The following is a 20,053-nucleotide window of genomic DNA, read 5'->3' on the forward strand; positions in this document are numbered from 1 at the left end:
CAGCGACTCCAGATTGTTCCTCCTCCAGTGAAAAGCTGCGAGTATCTCTGCTTTACAGTAATAGCTTTACAGGAAATGTGAGAGCAGAAGGCTGGAGGCAGAAGGCACTTCCTCCTCGATTGCTCTGAGCGTTCAACAAGGTAAGAAACAATGCTAAATACAATTGCATAGAAACTAGAGTTTGTGCAGTTGTGTAGGTTACTGTAAGTAAAGATGCATTAGATGATATTATACATATATTATACATATTGTGACTCATTAGATGATATTATACATGTCATGATGATTTAGATGATATTATACATGTTATGACTCATTAGATGATATTATACATGTTATGATGATTTAGATGATATTATACATGTTATGATGATTTAGATGATGTTATACATGTCATAATGCATTAGATGATGTTATACATGTCATAATGCATTAGATGATATTATACATGTTATGCTGCATTAGATGATATTATACATGTCATAATGCATTAGATGATATTATACATGTTATGACTCATTAGATGATATTATACATGTTATAATGCATTAGATGATGTTATACATGCCATGATGATTTAGATGATAATATACATGTCATAATGCATTAGATGATATTATACATGTTATGATGCATTAGATGATATTATATATGTTATAATGCATTAGATGATATTATACATGTCATAATGCATTAGATGATATTATACATGTTATGATGCATTAGATGATGTTATACATGTTATAATGCATTAGATGATGTTATACATGTTATAATGCATTACATGATGTTATACATGTCATAATGCATTAGATGATATTATACATGTCATAATGCATTAGATGATATTATACATGTCATAATGCATTAGATGATATTATACATGTTATGATGCATTAGATGATATTATACATGTCATAATGCATTAGATGATATTATACATGTTATGCTGCATTAGATGATATTATTCATGTCATAATGCATTAGATGATATTATACATGTCATAATGCATTAGATGATATTATACATGTTATGCTGCATTAGATGATATTATATATGTTATAATGCATTAGATGATATTATATACGTCATAATACATTAGATGATATTATACATGTTATGAGGCATTAGATGATATTATACATGTCATAATGCATTAGATGATATTATACATGTTATAATGCATTAGATGATATTATACATGTCATAATGCATTAGATGATATTATACATGTTATGATGCATTAGATGATATTATACATGTCATAATGCATTAGATGATATTATTCATGTCATAATGCATTAGATGATGTTATACATGTCATAATGCATTAGATGATATTATACATGTTATGATGCATTAGATGATATTATACATGTCATAATGCATTAGATGATATTATATATGTCATAATACATTAGATGATATTATACATGTTATGATGCATTAGATGATATTATATACGTCATAATACATTAGATGATATTATACATGTTATGATACATTAGATGATATTATACATGTCATAATGCATTAGATGATATTATTCATGTCATAATGCATTAGATGATGTTATACATGTTATGATGCATTAGATGATATTATACATGTCATAATGCATTAGATGATATTATTCATGTCATAATGCATTAGATGATATTATACATGTTATGATGCATTAGATGATATTATATACGTCGTAATACATTAGATGATATTATTCATGTCATAATGCATTAGATGATATTATATACGTCGTAATACATTAGATGATATTATACATGTCATAATGCATTAGATGATATTATACATGTTATGATGCATTAGATGATATTATATATGTTATAATGCATTAGATGATATTATTCATGTCATAATGCATTAGATGATGTTATACATGTTATAATGCATTAGATGATATTATACATGTTATAACAGTGTGCTCTGATCCTTAGCCATGCTCAAAGTGTGCATGCAGACAAACAGTGTATGATACTAGATAATAAATAAGAAAACCTGAAGAAACCTGAAGCACGAGTTACAAAATAAAAACCCAGTATTAACACAGATCAGGGACAGAGTTAGCAGCACCTGTTGCTATATAGGATACAGTAATATGCATTAAATCCCCCTGGATGATATGATAATCCCAGTGTTCTCACTATTTAACAAAATGTCCTACCATAACATGCATTTATAGATCTTCATAACACAACATTACTAGTATTGTGTGTTACTTTGTCTACTTTTTTAATGAAAAATACGTCCAGCTTATAAAAATATATTAAGCATGCAGATGTATAATAGCTGTGCATGAATGAAGTATTTGCATACAGAAACTCTTGCTAGGACCTCTTGGAAAAACATTGTGCTGTGACCATAGAGAAAAAGACAAATATTCATCAAACGCTAGATTATAAATTGATCAATTACACTAGTTAATCTAATTAAAACTCAGTAGCCACAGGTTTACTGGAGGCCAACTGAATATGTATATGTATTATATACAGACTCCAGTATTGTAGGTGGTGATATTCACCTTTTACGTTGGTCTATAACTCACCAGAAAATCTTAAGAAACTATGCTGTAAACATCTTAATCTGTAATAATTCATGGAACACAAAGTTTTAAACAGTTCATTTCTTTGATTTAAAGCTGACATATACTTGCCGACAATTAAATATTAGCACAAAATGTGCTGTTTTTCCAGGTAATTATAAATTTTGTATACATATTTATACAGCAACTTCAATTTCATCAGTTCAGAAACTACATACAGTATAGACAGATTCATATAGAACATTAATACTATTTAAAAAAGAATTTGAGACTACAGTTGACAGAATGGAAAGTTTTAATTAACATCACTTGCAGGAACACCATATACAGTGTATTATCCATCCTAAGCTGCCATGAAAAAAATATCTATCCATCAATCAAGCTTTATGGTGAAAAAATGCACCTTTAGGATTCTTAAAAATACTACATTGAATGTCACATGTCCTGACCTGAATAGGAACGCAAATGGATCCCATTAAAAAATCCTGTAGAAGTGATCCTATAGGATATCTATGTCTTGTCCTGTAAGACAATTCCTCCGAATCTTATATGAATGTTTCCAAATTATGATCAAAATTCTAATTACAATCCTGCACAAGTTTCTTATTGGAATCTTTCAGGATTTTATGACAAGGGTCAATAAAAAGTACTAAACTTACAGTTTCTTTTTTTTAATGTAACTCTGCTGATTTTAATGTGCATTTTTGTAGAATGGTACTCATTATCATCTAAATATAATGCACATTGTAGCCTATATTACAAACATTTTACAAAAACTTTTTCACAAGTAGTTCATTCATGATATATTTCCATGCAGTATGATAATCATGTAAAAGAGCTTTGATGTTACTCTTAGGAATATTTTGAATTAGTGTTCTTGGTTCTTTGTAGTAAATCTGGAACCTGTTGTTTACTCCAGAAACTGAACTGCTACCCTGTAATAACTCCACACTTATCCACAGAGCAAGAAATTACAGCCACCACCCTTTTCCCAACCCTCAATGAGAGACTGTAGGGTGTTACTCTGAGTGACTTTATAAAGAACTTTGAAAAGCTCTTCATTTATTAAAATTTATTTAAAAAAAAAAACACAAACATACACACACTTAAACATTTTATACAAGGCAAACGGTAGCAATTGTTGCAAAGGATGAAAGCTATGTGTTAAGCACTGAACCAGTTAGATTAGATGCATTTCCACCACTTTTTCAGGACCCCAGGAACTTTTTTCCTTCAAATTCAGGCACTTTAATCATATTACCACCATAAAAAAAGGATTTCCAGCACTCTTTTTAGGTATATTTCTGCTGACCAGGAACTACTGGGGTAGAGCTTGCCATCCTGTTGTTACTCCTCTTTCAGCTGCTCCTATTAGGGGTCGTCACAGCGGATTATTGGTCTGCGTATTTGATTTGGCACAGTTTTTACGCCAGATGCCCTTCCTGAAGCAACACTCCCCAATTTTATTCGGGCTTGGGACTGGCATTGAGAGCACACTGTTGCACACAACTCCAGTGGCTGGGGTTGGAGCCCTGGCCAGGAATCAAACCCAGGCCACTGTGGCCTAACAACCAGTCCTCCAGAGACCCTTGGAGCTTGCCATCCTAAATGTTGGTTATTTTCCAAATGTGACCCTGCCATTTAACAAACACTTGTATTGCTAACAATAGCTGCAGCTTGTGGCATGGAAAGAGGAATGTTACAGGAGTCTTTTCAAAAGATAAGGAACTTTTTAAGAACTTTATGCATGTTTCCACCAGAAGTACCAGGGTTGCTTGCAGCGAGCTTTGTCCAAATATAGCTACTGCTCTGCTGCTTGCCTTGTGCTGGTGGTCCAAAAAGCGAAATAAATTTAACCACCTATTCACACAACAATGCAAAACAATCAAGAAGACCATGGCTCTTAGTAGTCTTAACTTCTGTGTTTGTGTTGCGGTGTTGCTGTGCTGCTGGCCTTCTGCGCTGTGTTAAAATTACGTAACCATCACACAGCCTGTGTTTTATTTTTACTTTATGATCCCAAACCAGGAAGTCATTCAGAAACTGTGGAGTCGTTGTTGAAGAACTCTGGAACTCTTGTTCTGGGTCTGTTTAGTTCTTTACAAAGCTCTGGAAGTGAAATGTGAATGATTTGTAAGGAATAAAACACATCAAGGCATGCTCTAATAGGAACATAATCCCCTTACATGGACTTGTAAGACAGATGTTGATTTGATATTTTCTGTGAGGAGAGTTTTATTTAGAGTTTTTGGAAGGAGTCTCCAGTGTCAGCGCTTTGTAACAATCAGAGGTAAGTGCAATCAGTGTGATTTGTGATTTCTCGTTAAAATGACAAGCTGCATTTTTTTGTCTTATTAATTTCAAGAGAGAGAAAAATGAGACGCTGGTAAAAGAAAGAATGTTTATAGCTGCTATAACGTAAGTGATAACAGGAACTAACTTGTTTTGTGGATATTCCACAACATTCAAAGTAACTATAAGTGGATACAAAGTATGATGTCATTCTTAAATAATAAAAAAAATTGTTAGTATTGCCAAATTGTTGTGTGGACACATTAATAAAATACTACATCACACCACCACATCATTGATTATTTTCATTATAACAGCATGCCCCTGAATGTTTTATTCCTTATATACACAAGGAGAATCAAATATCAAGAAAGCTGAGTTACAGTTGAACTTCCATCTACATTTGCATTCTACCTATGAGCCCAGGAGAGTAGAAATACATTTGGGCCACATCCTTAATCAAGTTTTTCTGGGTTTTCTAATTCACTCCATTTTTACATGGACAAAATACAGGACCCAAATGCATTAAACATATCATATAGCTGCTTAACTGCTACTCTTTCTACTCTTGTACACTATGCTTGGCTCCCTTTGGTGTGGCCAGATCTTTTTTTAATCCTCTTTTTGATCCTGTATTTAAAGCGAAAAAAAAAGAGCAGTAGCATGTCATTAGCAGTGTGTGCTAACGTGTAGGTCAGGAAAGCAAAACACAGCCCTGGGTTGACGTTTCTGTAAATAGCAGGCAGGGCAGAGCAATCGCAGGCAGACAACCCATCCATTACCATCTGTGTGCATGTGGAAGACATTTTCCCCTGCCAGCTTTCCACCACACATGTCCCCATCAGGGCAGAAGGGTGGAGGCTGGGGAAGCATGCCACTCCGAGTTTGAGAGAGCGAGAAGGATAAGGCTGGAGGAGGAGGACACACACACACACACAGAGACGCACACACACATACGCAGGGACATAAGCTACAGCTGGGATTGCGTGTGACTCCAGGACAGATCTGTGGTATTCAGCATTCAGATGTCGTCGTCTGGATGGTACAGTAAAATTTCTCTCTTTTTTGGCTGAATGTTTAAAATATCGGTAAGTGTGTGTATATTGTGTATAGTATTTCAATCAATAAACCTTGTAAATGTATCCAAGCTCTGTAGGGAATGTGATTATCCATGCAACAAGTCTTTCTCAAAAGGAGTGACAGTTAGGGGAAATTACTACCCTCATGCTTTGTATTCCTCCATCACTCTACACTCATCCTTCCTTCAGCATATCCATTGTTTTTCCAGTGTTTGTCTGCTGCTGGCTACTGAGATGCATTTTGGAAAAGAGATGGGCTCTGATCCCTTAATGGAGCTTTTAAGTGGCGATCTGTGGCAAAAACCCATTTCTGATACACTCTTGTGTTTTCAGCTGAGGAGAAGTCTCATTAATTACATTTGATATTGATATCTAGACAGGAAGGGATTGTTGGATAAGTGTGTTTAAAAAAAACTTGTCATATTTCAGAGGTTATGACAATTGTAGCTGTTATATTTATAATAACAGACCACAAATGATAGTCACTTTATGTTCACTCAATGTGCTATCTCAGTGTGCCTTTGAATCCAACATAGAACAAGTGCCATTAACTAGCAGTCGAATTGTAAGAAAACAAACAAACAAACAACAACAACAAAAAAAAAACAGGATTTGGTGGGTATTGGGGGTATAGTTTTATTTAAATATTTATTTTTAGGTCAAGACAATGCCATTTACTTTATTTGAAAATACACCACAACCCATTTCAAAGCTAAAATTAATCTTTGTCAAAAATCTTGCTAATCATTTGTTTGCTAGTTAGTCAGCTAGCTAGCCTAATTAATGTGACAGAGCATAATTGAATAATCAAACAATTTCTGAGATTATAAACTCTCACTTCACAGTTTTATTAACTGTGGACAGCTTTCAGTGGCTAACTTTGATCTGTTTTTTTAAGTCTTGTACTGGTATTGTAATGTTCACGGTGCCTTTTTTCTGAATTTTAGTGATAACAGACATCTGAAGTAATATCACAAACAAACTTAATCCAATAGTGATGGATATAGAGAATGAGGCTTTTACAAGGATAATCTCACCTGGATACTGTAGATTTGTACTTCAGAGCTACTGCTGTAATCATAAAGACTGTCCTGTGCTCATCATAATCTGCTCATACTGAACTTCTTTTCAACCCACTTTGTACTGTTTGTCTTTAATCTTCTGCACCTGTATACTGTAATGATTGATAATCCAGCCTGAAGAGCCTGACAGGTTCCATTTTGAGTCTGGTTCCTCTCAAGGTTTCTTCCTCATGTCGTCTCAGGGAGTTTGTCCTTGCCCCTGTTTTGCTCGTTAGAGATATACATCAAGATTTCTGTAAAGCTGATTTGTGACAATGCAAGGTATTCCCTTGCATCCTCCCACAAATCAAACCCTGGAAGGAACCATTATTGTGTGATACAAAGGGTATGTAGAAGACCTTAATTTTTCTTGTAAGTAGGAATGGACCAATCCTACTTTTCCTGTTTCCGATATAATACTGAGATCAGAGCTTTGAGTCTAAGCCGATATCTGAAACTGATCTGATAATGACATCTTTTTTAGTTACATAGTAAGTCTATGTAAGGTTCCCATAGGAAAAAAATCTGTATTGCATCAGCCAAAATCACTCATGTCTATAGGATAAAACAGATCAGTGGATTAGATTGGGAAATCAAATCAGATCCAATAACGATCCAGTGTTTCAGGCTAGTATCATCTGTTATATCCCTAACATCAGAGAAAAAGGTTTCAGTCAGCACTCTAAAACAATTAAAAAATCTACAAAGACTGCTATAACAATTCTCTTATTTAGAGAGGTTTTTGCTAGCAGAAGCATTAACTATCCAAAGAAGCCTTGAAGGACAGTTTTTTCTAACTGTGTACTTGCAAGATTTGGATGGATACATGATGGACACATGGATGGAGTCACCTACAGTTTATTTCAAAATAGCGTAACTAAATATGAGTTTAGAAAGGAACACTGTTAAACTGGGAAAGAGTGTTGAGACAGGCTAGCTTCTTATTGTGTGGTAAACCAGAAGGATTATAGGTTTCTTCAGATAGTGTTGGTTTGCTCAACAGAGAAATGCTCTGTTGTACATAAAACCTTTAAGGCTTGCCCCACAAGCTGAAGAAGGGTTCTTGGTTTAGGAACTCACTGATTATAGCTCAGAAACCTCATTTTTTGTCAAACACAGAAACTAATTTGGAATTAGTACAACTGTTTTCAGATGATTTACTAATAGCTACCATTGAGTTATATTTATTTTCACAAGCTTCAATCCTGTCTATTTGAGGTTTCACCTTTCAAGAGAGTTCCACACTGCGTGATCGGGTTCAGTATGGGTTTCATTGAACCAGGCCCTGCGGTTACACTCTTGTATTCTTCAATGTCAGAGTAAAACTGCTCTGATCCGACTTCGCTTTCTGTCCTGGTAGACTTGTGGTATTTTCTCTGATACTCTGAGCTATGCCTGTGGCACAACATTCCCAACATGTTCCTCAGTTAGTTGTAAAGTAAAATAAGGTAAGCCTATGGTGAAAAAAAGGCTACATAACCTATTATATTATAGATATAATATATTGATTTGCAGAATGTGTTAAACATGATACAGTATATTACTTAAACTGGCTAATAGTTTAAATTGTATCCAGTTAAGAACTTCCTCATTGTTCAATCAATTTGTTGCAGCTACTCTGAACTGTTGTGCCAAGGAGATTAGACATCAGATAGCCTGAAATGTTACTCATGGCACAGTTTGTTTTATATGAGAAGTAAAATCCTTAAACCAAGATTGCTTTGCAAGTATCTGATAAAACAACCAAAAACATGGCACGATGACAACAGCTATTCAAGCTTCTCTTTTTTTTTTCTTTTTTTTCATTCAGAGCCCAAGAAAACACAATGAATACCTTTGATTCATGGATGCAGATTAAACCTAGTAATAGGCCACAAAAAGAAAGTCAGTCAGAGTCTCCACTGGCAGTCTGGGCTTAGGGTTAATGTGTCCAGGCTTTCTGCATCCACAAAGCATTTTAAAACAGAAGCACTCATCTGGGATCAGATTTCCTTCAGATCTTCAGGAGTGTGTGGTAAAATGCAGAACAGTTCCAGAAAGTGGAACTGTCCAGTTTGTAATTATAGTCCCTAGAAAACAGTTATATAATTAGTATGTTGAGACTGAGACTTGCTACTAAGCACAAACCAGCATGTCCGTTCATGTATTCAGGTGGGAGAGGTATACTATTTTTATATCTTTATATAGGTTTTTTTTTTGCTACTTAGCCTCCAGAATCCTGGTGACCTCAAAGTAATGATCATGTTGAAACAAACCAAATGGACAGCAGGGTAATGTTCTGGCATTGGATTACACACATCTACAAGCAATAACTGTCAGGCACATCTATATGCTGTCCTGCCAATATGAGAGCCTTGTTTATTTGTGGCTGCAAAAAGCTTGTATTGATTATTAATACCTACTAAAAATGACTAAATGCTTTCTAGTGGAGTATGAGATCAGATTTCCTGCTTATTTCTTTCATTACAGCTGGAGCGCCACACCTGAAACCTCGAACCCTGAAGCCATTCATTTGCAGCAGTGACGTGGGCCGGTCTGGGGGAAGCAGCCACGCCTGGTGGATCACAGTCTGTGTGTGATTAGTGGGTAGCGTGTGGGGCTCTCATGGCATCAGCAGACCACCAATGCGAGCGACACCCCACAGGTGCCCACCCACACATCCACCCGCAATGCCCTGTACACAGCCCTTCAGCAGAGGAAGTGAAGAACAGTGGCCTACGCAAGGGCTTGAGCAGACACAGAGACTATGTGAAGATCTCTGTACCTGATGGCAAGGGCAAGCCTCCACCCATGGAGTGGTGGAAGACGGTGATTGCATTCGTGTACGCAGCTTTTAACCTGGTGCTGACCACGGTGATGATCACAGTGGTGCACGAGAGAGTCCCAGAGAAAGACAGCAGCCCACCACTGCCGGATAAGTTCTTCGACTATGTAGACCGCGTGAAGTGGGCTTTCACAGTGACCGAGGTGAATGGGATGCTGCTGGTGGGGATTTGGTCTATACAATGGCTCTTCCATAGATACCGGTAAGGAAAGGCACAACACTGGAGTTAACATTCCTTCTTAGTATGTTCACAAACTTAGTATATTGTATGATGCCACTGATAATACCGGGGGGATAAATCAATATCGACCTCAAAGTCCGAGGGGATATAGTGTAAAAACATGTTTCTATGATACCAAACTTTAGAGTTATATTAAACATCCAGCAATCAAGACTCTAATAAAACACGTCTCAAACACTAGCTAATCTGTGCTAATTTTTGCTGAGCAGAACTGTCTGGGTGTGGCCTAATATATTAATAACGACATTTACTCAGCATCTCTTTGTCCAGAACTTACTGCCTTGAGTGGCCTACCAAATTACAATATTAGCATAGTAAGGTAAATTCAGTAGCTTAGCTTTGCTTGCTAGTTTGCTCAGACACCAACTTTGCTAAAGACACCATTCAAATGTTTACACAGGCTTTGTTTTGTTTTTTTCAGTGGCTTCCATATCACATGTGGCCCCCAAACACTATAATAATGTTATAGTGAAAATAATGAGATCTTGTCAAATTTGTATAACACCTCTTATAACATTCATTCATTCATCTCCAGTAAGTACTTTACCCCAGTCATGGATCTGGATCCAGAGCCAATCCCAGGAACACTGGGCACAAGGCAGAAATACACCCTCGATGGGATGCCAGTCCATCACAGGGCACCATACAAACATATTTATATCTAGGCACAATTTAGCGAAGCCAGGCTGTTTACTGCCATGTTTATGGAAGGTAGGAGGAAACTAGAGAACCCAGAGGAATGAACATAGGGACAACATTTGAAATTCCACACAGACAGTAAGCCCTGAGCTAAGGCTCAATCCAGGAAACCAGTATTACAATTACAAGTGTAATTCTTTATTAATATGTCAAAGTTTCTTTGAAATCTATATTGAGGCCCTGATTTACTAAAGGTAACACGTGTAAACACTTTCAAAATGCATGCAAGCTGTTTTACTAACAGGGTCTAATAGGATCGCCTTAATAAATTTGGGGTGTTTCTGTCTAAAAGCTCAAAATACAGGGTGGTGTCTATACAAATAGATTAATTTTACACCAGCAGTGTGATTTACTGCTGCACTGAAAGTCACTTCAGGAATGTGAACGTGCAAATTTATGTGACTGAAGGGCAGGCATTAAATTAGTGGAAACCCCTTTTTCCACTAGTTAAAGACAAAGTAATAAAATCTACTAAATATATGTAGTCCAAATGAGTAAATTTACCAAAACTATTGCTTAGTAAAATGATCAGAAAGCTTCTTAAAGTTATGACTTTATTATTGCCCCTGTAAAAAGAGGTTTTATGTTAGATATTAGCTGCATGTTACACCTCTGATGCCAAGAACATTTACACAGTCTTTGAAAAGGCTTGATTCACAACTACTTTGTTAACAAAATGCATGCTCATTTCTATACTCTTTTTTTTTACACTCATATAGTATTTTAAAGAGGCTTTAGATGTGTCTCACTACATTTAGTTACCATTATATTTGAGTTTCAGTTATATTTCACTCTTTAGGGAGTCTATTTGAGATTTGATCTCACCACAGCTGCTGAAAACAAATAGTCCATGAAAACAATCTAATTTAAATGTTTCTTCCTACCCATAATTTGACATGACATCATTAACACGGTTATTCTTTGTAAATCACCTGCAGGACACTCAGTAAATGTGCTCACAATTTATCAGTGCCTGAGCTGCCAGTTTATTACGCATTAGATAAGTTTATTAGGTATTAGGAGATTTGTGGTCTCTTTGATAAAAGCTTACATCAACATTGTGATTGGTGCAGAAGAAGCTTACGCAAGCTTTACTCAAGATTAGCACCACCCACACTGCATTGAAAAGGGTGTTCTAGCAAAGTACATTCAGATAAATTGAAAAGTAAATTAAATTTAATAATAAAGCAAATTACTTTATACATGTACAATATCACAACTTTAGGTTTTTTGGAACTTTAACATGTAATTGTATGTACAGTACAGTTAAATGTACATAATTTGATTACCCATGAGTAAGCATTAGGAAGTCATTTTCTTCAAATGGTCTCAAGGTTCTCTAATTACATTTCTCTGTCTGTTCTGGTTCTGTTATTGCTAAATCATTTTAGGCCAGATTTCTGCCATTTTCAGATGAAATGAACAAGAGCTTCATGATATACAAGGACATGCAGGCGCTACTCTTGGGAGTCTTTATTCTTCATTTTACCAAGTACAGAATCATATTTGTCTTGAAATTCAGTGGATGATATAATTATAGTCTGCTGCAAGGTTTGTGCCTGTCGCATCACATTCTCGGTTATTTTACAGACCACATGGCCCGCTCACACTGACTTCATTATTGCATTATGGCTGTATAATGTTTAACACAGCGAGCAGACATAAAGAGAAATGTTCATACTATGCAATATGGAGGAAAAATGTTTTCAATGTATCACATAGACCATGTTAACACCAGAGCCGATTCATATTGAGACATAACACTAAATGTCACTCGTTAGACTGCTGAAGATTGCTGAAATGATGATTTTCTCCAATAAATACAAAATGCAGGAAGTAGCACTATAGGCTATAGGATTGTGGATGAATCATCAATAGCCTGCAACAACATGGGAATTCATTCATCTTTAGTAAGTATTTTGTCCTGGTCAGGGTTGGGTTGGAGTCGAAATATTCCTGGAATACTAGGTGAGAAGCAGGAATACACCCTCGATGGTACGTATTATTAGCATAGCCAATCCACCTACTAGAATGAGTTTTGAGAGGTGGAAGGAAACCAGAAAACCAGGAGGAAACCCACACAGACATGGGGAGAAACTCCACACTAGGGATGCATTCAAATATTAGTACATTATTTGTATTGAACAGATAAGGTGTTCTATATGAAAACAAATACAGGTATGAATATTAGGCTGACAATTTATTTTATTTATTTATTTATTTATTTTTCTGCGTGATGCATTTACAGTTATCATTAGTAACTGCCTGGTCAGGTTGGTGGTTTAAATTAGGCCACTATTTTGTTTATATTTTGGGAACCAACTTAATTCATTAGAAAATATTGCAAGCAGGTACAAACATAAACAGCCCTAATAACTGCTCAAGTTGGGATTAAACAGCAGTCTCACGCACATCTCTAGTTAAGACTCGAGTTCACAGACCATGCTAATGGTGCATTTCTTTCTGAGGGGGTTTCAGGTTTTTCCAGTGTTTTCAGAGGCATAGTGTTGGGGGTCATTAAAAAGATTTATATATATGTATATATATATATATATATATATATATATATACATATATATAAATAAATAAAAAAAACCCTCTCTGGTTTAGAAAATATCCACCCACGCTCAGGAACAAACTGGGAACCCTGGCGTTGTGAGGTAATAATGCTACCTGCTGTACCACCATATCTGTTCAGACCCTTTTATAAAATGTTATAAAAAAAAAAAAAAAAAAAAAGCATAGGTGTTTTCACATGCACAAAAGTCAAACATATAACTACAGCTATACCAATTAATAAAACTAAGGCAGCTACAATATTGACATGGTCAGGAATAGCAAAGTCTTTAAATGTTATCTCATTAACAACACCCTAAATAATCCCCCTGATGATATATGTTTTTTCTTTCACTTAATGTGATGTTTTATGTTGTTGTGAATGAGTAATGTCAAATTATAAAGCCTGGATGACTTATGCTATTTGCTAGGAACTAATTGAACTAAAAATTGATCACAAAAACAGTCCAGTGCACGCCTGATGGAGTATTAACTACTCCTCCTACAACACAATGTTGCAACGCCTTACATAAATTTTCAATTAAAATGAATTGATTTTTTTTTTGATGTGCTGTAACACAATAACACAGTGTGATTGGATCATTATTCTCCCAGAGTAGCTATGTTATACAGCACTCACATACATCTCTGTGTCATGTTGGAGATGACCAGTTATTGTCCACATCACTTGTATTAGATTAAACGCCCACTTATATGATTTCCACCCAAAAGCAGTTCACATCATCAGATCTGCTGTGCTGTGTTTGCAGGGCCATCTTGGGCAGGAGGTTCTTCTTCCTAATGGGCACTTTGTACCTGTATCGCTGCGTCACCATGTACATCACCACTCTGCCCGTGCCTGGCATGCACATGACCTGTGCCCCAAAGGTAAACGCCAGCACAAAAACTGTCTCTCTTCATCATACCGGGCCTGTACTACTGCTCAAGGCTGGAGTATCATAAAAAAATCCAACACACTGCTGAAGACTGGAACATCCCCTGACTGACTTGTATTATAAAACACAAACACCACATCTATCTATCTATCTATCTATCTATCTACTTACTTCTTCCCCAACCCCTCCCCCTTTTTTTATCTCTTTCTTTCCTTCTCGTCCCTCTCCTAATTCCCCCACCTTTGTCTCTCTTCTACTGTATGTCTAACTTTTCTATTATTTCTCTTTTTCTCCCTCTCTTTTTCTGCCCTCCTCCAAATCTCTTCCAATATGTCTTCTCTCTGGCTTTCTTTACTTTGTCTCCCACTTTCTTTCTCACCTCTCTTTTCCTTTCCCACTTCCTCCTTCATTCACTTTTACACATTCTCCCTATCTCCCACTACTTTTTCCGTTTCCATCTTGCCATCTTCTTCTCTCTTACCCTCTTTTTCTCCCTCTTAATCTTTATCTCTTTGAATGTCTACCTTTCTCTCTGCCTTTCTCTGTTTTCCTCACTCTCTCACCACTCCACTGATATGTTCCTTTTATTTACTTCTCTCTCCATCTCTCACCTTTTTCTTCTCTTCTCTTTTTATATGCCTCTTTTCGTTTCTACCCCCTTTTTCTTTCGTTCTCTTCCTCTCCCTTCCTTCTTATCTGGCTCACTTCAAATCCCTCTCTCTATCATTCCTTACAACCCATCCCCTCTCCCTTCTTTACCTCATTCCATGTCCCTTCCTATGTCTCACACTTCTCTCTCTCTCTCTCTCTCTCTCTCAGCTCTATGGAGACTCCCAGGCGAAACTACAGCGAGTTCTGCAGCTGATGTCTGGAGCTGGCCTGTCCATCACCGGTTCCCACATCATGTGCGGTGACTTCCTGTACAGCGGCCACACGGTCATGCTCACCCTCACCTACCTGTTCATCAAGGAGTGTGAGTCTCTAAACCATTAACTTTCTCATAAAGTCTTTTCTTCCTTTAACCAGCCTCAGGCATTTTTATGAGGATTCAGAATGAAACCAGACTATATTATCACTCAGCTGAGTTAGGATAGACTTGATGATGTGGTAGCTGTAGTTTCTAGAAACAAGGCAAGGAAATATTTCTAAGAAGAAGGGAGAAAAAACCTTGGGAGGAACACAGACTCAGCATGAGGAGCTCATTGTCCTCTGGCAGGCTCTGAGAGTTATTTTTGTTAAAGACATGGTACTTGCTAAGTCTGTTGTTCCATGGCTTTGCACCACCTCTCTGTGGTATTTCCCTGTGGTTTTGTTTATGGCTGATCTTTTCTGAGAACACCTCTAAGCCATTTTAACAACCGTTTACACTGTAGTGGGCACTAGATGAGAATTATAGTTGTGAAACTATAATTCATTTGTAGAAGCAGTTCACACATAATGAAATTAGACTGTTTTCACAGATATTTCATTCTTTCATTCGTTCATTTAACTTCATTAACTGCTTTATCATAATCCGGGTCACTGTGGTTTTGGAATCTATCCCAGGAACACTGGGAATGAGGTTCCCTGGATGGGACACTGGTCTATCACAGGGCACTATGCATAAACACATTCACATCTGGGGCAATTTTTCCTAGCTAGGCCACCAACCGGCAAATTTTTGGGAGGAAACCTGGAGGAAACCCACACAAACATGTTGAGAACATGAACAGAAATTCAACATAGAGAGTAACCCAAGCTCAGGATCGAACCTGGGACACTGGAGCTATGAGGTGGCAATGCTACACTTTTAGGCAATAAAGATAGATGGCTAGCTAACACTACCTTTCACTAACAATGCTAGTTACTAATTTCTTATTCCATACTAGCTTCTTAGCCATACTTCAAGGTGATTTATGACATCTGACATCTGAAATTTGATTGACATTTGTTGTCAGTCATGATGAAAACCAAGCTAATACAACACAGGAAGACCTGTTTGCATAAAGCTGCATAAAACTCTGATGAAATTTCAGCATGACAAATCAAATTTCACCAATCCAGCAGATCATTCCGCTAAAATGAACCAATAGTCTCTGAACCTTCTCTGAAATTCTATGTAAGGACTGCGAAGAGCATATTTAAAGCTCCTCAGACAAAAAAAATCTGCACATACACCAATAAGAGTTCCACAGAGTACAGTGTCAGTAGTTTGTGCACCTTGGACAAATATGTTGCAGCCTGCAAGCAGATGGTCAGTTTGTTGGTTTGCCTTTTGTGCTTGATGTCCAAGTAGAACACAACACGGACACTCCCACATTACAGAGTGATGACTGTAGAGTGCACAGGACCAAATCTGTGTGCGACTTGTACAACAAGTCTGGTGGAAACTGCGACATTTCGACTGGCCTCAAATATCACCTGACCTCAATCCTACAGAAACGTATGATATTTGGAACAGCAGATGAAACACCACAAACACTAGTTGCACCAAATCAGTGAGAGTGAGCTACCATAGACATCTCTATGAATCTATGAACAGAAATACAGCAAGCAAGAGGACCCAAAACCAACCAGACCTTATTACCACTCAGGCTCAGCTTACTCAGGAATGACTTGGAGATATGGTGCAAGTGAAACACCATGAACTTTAGCTAAAATATAGGCAGTCATTGGAAGAGTCTCAAGACACTGGTGGAGTCTTGACCTAAGAGGATTGGCACTGTTATTAAGGTGAAGGGACGTGACATACGTGACAAATGTTTTTCCTGGAACTAGATCACTAAAATTATTATACTGTAGGTAAAACTCTCAGAAATAACGGTACCAAATTGTACTCTTGCTTGTTACTAGGTTGGTACCATCAAGGGTACATCATTCGTTCCTTTTCCTGGGAAGGCGCATGCTGTACTCCACATCACTGCTCCTTAAGATCTTATTAAGTACCTTAAAATATTTTAAAGATATGAAAATAGTACATACTAGAGGTACAGCTGATGTATCCTTAATGGTACCACCCTAATGACAAAGAAAGTACAGTTTGGTACCTTCTTTTTATTCTTTAGTTCTGAGAGTGAAAGGCAACAGGTTTAACCATCAACACCTATTGGGATAATGATGTAATCCCCCTTTCCGGCAGACTCCCCCCGTTCGTTCTGGTGGTATCACCTGCTCTGCTGGCTCCTGGCTGCAGTGGGTGCAGTGTGTATCCTCGTGGCTCACGAACACTACAGCGTGGACGTGGTGGTGGCATACTTCATCACCTCCCGCCTCTTCTACTGGTACCACACCATGGCCAATGTACAGGTACGCCAACCAGGTCAAACGAAGCTTGATATCAATTCTCACCAACTCACACACACACACACACACACACACACACTTATTCAGAATGTAGAGGCTCTATTGAGAGACATACATTTGAACATAATTGTTCTAATAGAGCTCAAGCACTCTTTAAAGACACAACACACTGTGAGCTAGGATGCAAATGGAAAAACACACACCTCTGTGTATGAGGCTCGTTCTGTGTGGTTTCGAAGCGAAGAAAGCGCGATGAATTACAGGACATTAAAATGGCACTGAGCTTCTGAAAGTGTTTACATTACTTGGAGAACACTCTTATCCATTAGACAGTACACGGCTTATGAGATACGACTGTCTGATGGCTTCTAAGTGCTCCCTCAGTATGGGATGCCAATACAAATCTGTTAGAGCCAGACAGAAAAGAAACAACATCAAAAACAAGAATGATTGTCATTGTGATACATTATGGTACAGGCTGTAAAAAAGTGAATAGTTAGATATGAGATGTAATTCAAATGGCTTACTATGCACTATACACTATATACAGTACTACACATCATATAGTTGTGTATGTATTAGTATGTAGTAGCCGAGTAAAAACGTCTCAAATTGGCAAGTCACAGAAATGACAAATGCATGGTGTCTCGTGTCGTTGACCCAAAACAACCATAAAATTTAAAAAACTCAAAATACACTCACTCACTGAGATACCTTTCTGCTCACCATGGTTGCAAAGAGTGGTTATTTGATTTACTGTGGGCTTCCTGTCGACTAGAACCAGTTTGGCCATTCTCCTCTGACCCCTCTCAGACAAACAGACGAACAACTCACACATCATCACAACATCAAATGAAACACATTCAGAATGTATGAGGTGTGAGATTTTGGTTTTACTATGAAAAACCATTCACATATGCAAGAAACATCAATGTGTGTGGGCTACGTCTTAAGCTAAAAAATATCCGGATAGCTTAAAGTGTGTCTCCATCTTTGAATTGAAATGGAGACAACTTGAAGTAGGATAACATTATGTGCAATTTGCAACCATTAACAAAAAACTCCCAAATTAAATATTAAGCAGTATAGCAAGAGTGAGTCGTCACGTTAGCAGCCAGTAACCTCGCGTCAATTGCACTTCCAACAAACCAAAGAAATACAAAACATGATGAATTATAGATTATAAAAATATAGATTTCTCAAGTGTTTCTCAATACCGTCCCTCTCTTCTCTCTTTCTCTTCTCTTTTCATCTCCATCCCTTTGTCTCTTTTCCTCAAACTCTTTCTCTGCTTGTTTTCTTTCTCACACCTTTTTTACTTTGTTTCTCTCCCTCTTTCTTTATCTCTCAATTCTTCCCCCCTCTCTCTCCCCATCTGTCTTACCATGTTACTTTCTCTCTATCTCTCTCTCTCTCTCTCTCTCTCTCTCTCTCTCTCTCTCTCTATATATATATATATATATATATATATATATATATATATATATATATATATTCTCCCTCTCTTGCTAACTCTTAGTCTTTTGTCTCTCCCACTTTCCATCCCTCCTTCACTTTATGTCTCTTCCCTCATCTTGGCTTCCAGTGTATTTCACTGTGATGCATTAGTGATAAGACCTTAGTTATCATACCATGCACTCGTAGAAACAACAGTTCCAAAAGGGTTCTTTGCACAGTTCTAGTTTTCTAATTGGGTTCTCCTTGGAAACTTTTCTGAAGCTCTTCTCTACACAAAGCCTTTAAGGTACTAAAACCTTTTGTTCTCCAGTTTAAAATTTGCTGCATGTGCTCTTCCTCCAGGCTCTAAAGTGTTCGCCCAACAACTACCTCACCCACACGTGGTGGAACCCCATCTTCAACTTCCTGGAGCGTAATGTGCAGTCGCAAGTGCCTTGTTCGTTCTGCTGGCCGCTGACGTGGCCTCCAGCCTGCCTGAAGAACCCGTGTAAAAAGTACTCCATGGTGCAGAGCGTTCGCGAGGAGTGACTGTCACATCTTCACCTCCACACTGTTACTTTTCTTTACAAATACATACAGATCCTTTATTTATGAATACCTGAAATCTTGCATATCAAGAATACCAAAGACTTTGTGAAGGGGTTGTGAGAAATCAATGGCTCAGGTTTAATCATTATTAAAAAGATGAAAAAAAAAAAAACATTAAGCCCATTTTTTTTTGTTTGGAAACCATGCAAAATTCAATAATTTTAAAAACTTTACCTGTTACTAATTGATTTTTTTTTCCCAAATAAATTAATATGCAACGAATTATATGTAGAATATTCTATGAATAAATGGTATTCACCTTGATTTTTTTTTTTTAACTCAATGAAGTGGTCGCAATTGTGCCTTTTTAAGCACGTAATGTTGAATTTTATTACTCAGTTTCAACTGTTTGTTGAATATTTCTTTTTTAATATATGATTTTTTAAACAAAAGATAATATTAAAATTGGACAAATCTGAGAGTGTATTGTATTTGTTGATACAAATAACAACTAATAATAAACCACAATGTCTAAATCACTCCATATTTCATCATATCTGGAACTGAATAAATCAC

At 37.0% G+C, this 20,053-nt stretch overlaps 1 protein-coding gene across 4 annotated transcripts; it reads left to right on the plus strand.

Moving 5' to 3' along the window:
- Window positions 1–14: 14 nt before the first annotated feature.
- Window positions 15–19,649, plus strand: sgms2a (sphingomyelin synthase 2a). 4 transcript variants are annotated; one of them, XM_053232907.1, is made up of 6 exons: window positions 15–140; window positions 9,463–10,019; window positions 14,084–14,201; window positions 15,029–15,182; window positions 17,328–17,494; window positions 19,292–19,649. In XM_053232907.1, exons 2-6 carry the CDS (start codon window positions 9,598–9,600, stop codon window positions 19,475–19,477), a joined length of 1,047 nt encoding a protein of 348 aa, XP_053088882.1. In that variant the 5' UTR covers window positions 15–140; window positions 9,463–9,597; the 3' UTR covers window positions 19,478–19,649. The 4 variants fall into 4 exon arrangements, with proteins under 4 accessions (XP_053088882.1, XP_053088883.1, XP_026797916.1 ...); XM_053232908.1 differs by lacking the exon at window positions 15–140 and adding an exon at window positions 4,679–4,851; XM_026942115.3 differs by lacking the exon at window positions 15–140 and adding an exon at window positions 5,624–5,941.
- The last annotated feature ends 404 nt before the right edge of the window (window positions 19,650–20,053 follow it).

The sequence above is a fragment of the Pangasianodon hypophthalmus genome, chromosome 3 (assembly GCF_027358585.1).
Source record: "Pangasianodon hypophthalmus isolate fPanHyp1 chromosome 3, fPanHyp1.pri, whole genome shotgun sequence".
Classification (NCBI taxonomy): domain Eukaryota; kingdom Metazoa; phylum Chordata; class Actinopteri; order Siluriformes; family Pangasiidae; genus Pangasianodon; species Pangasianodon hypophthalmus.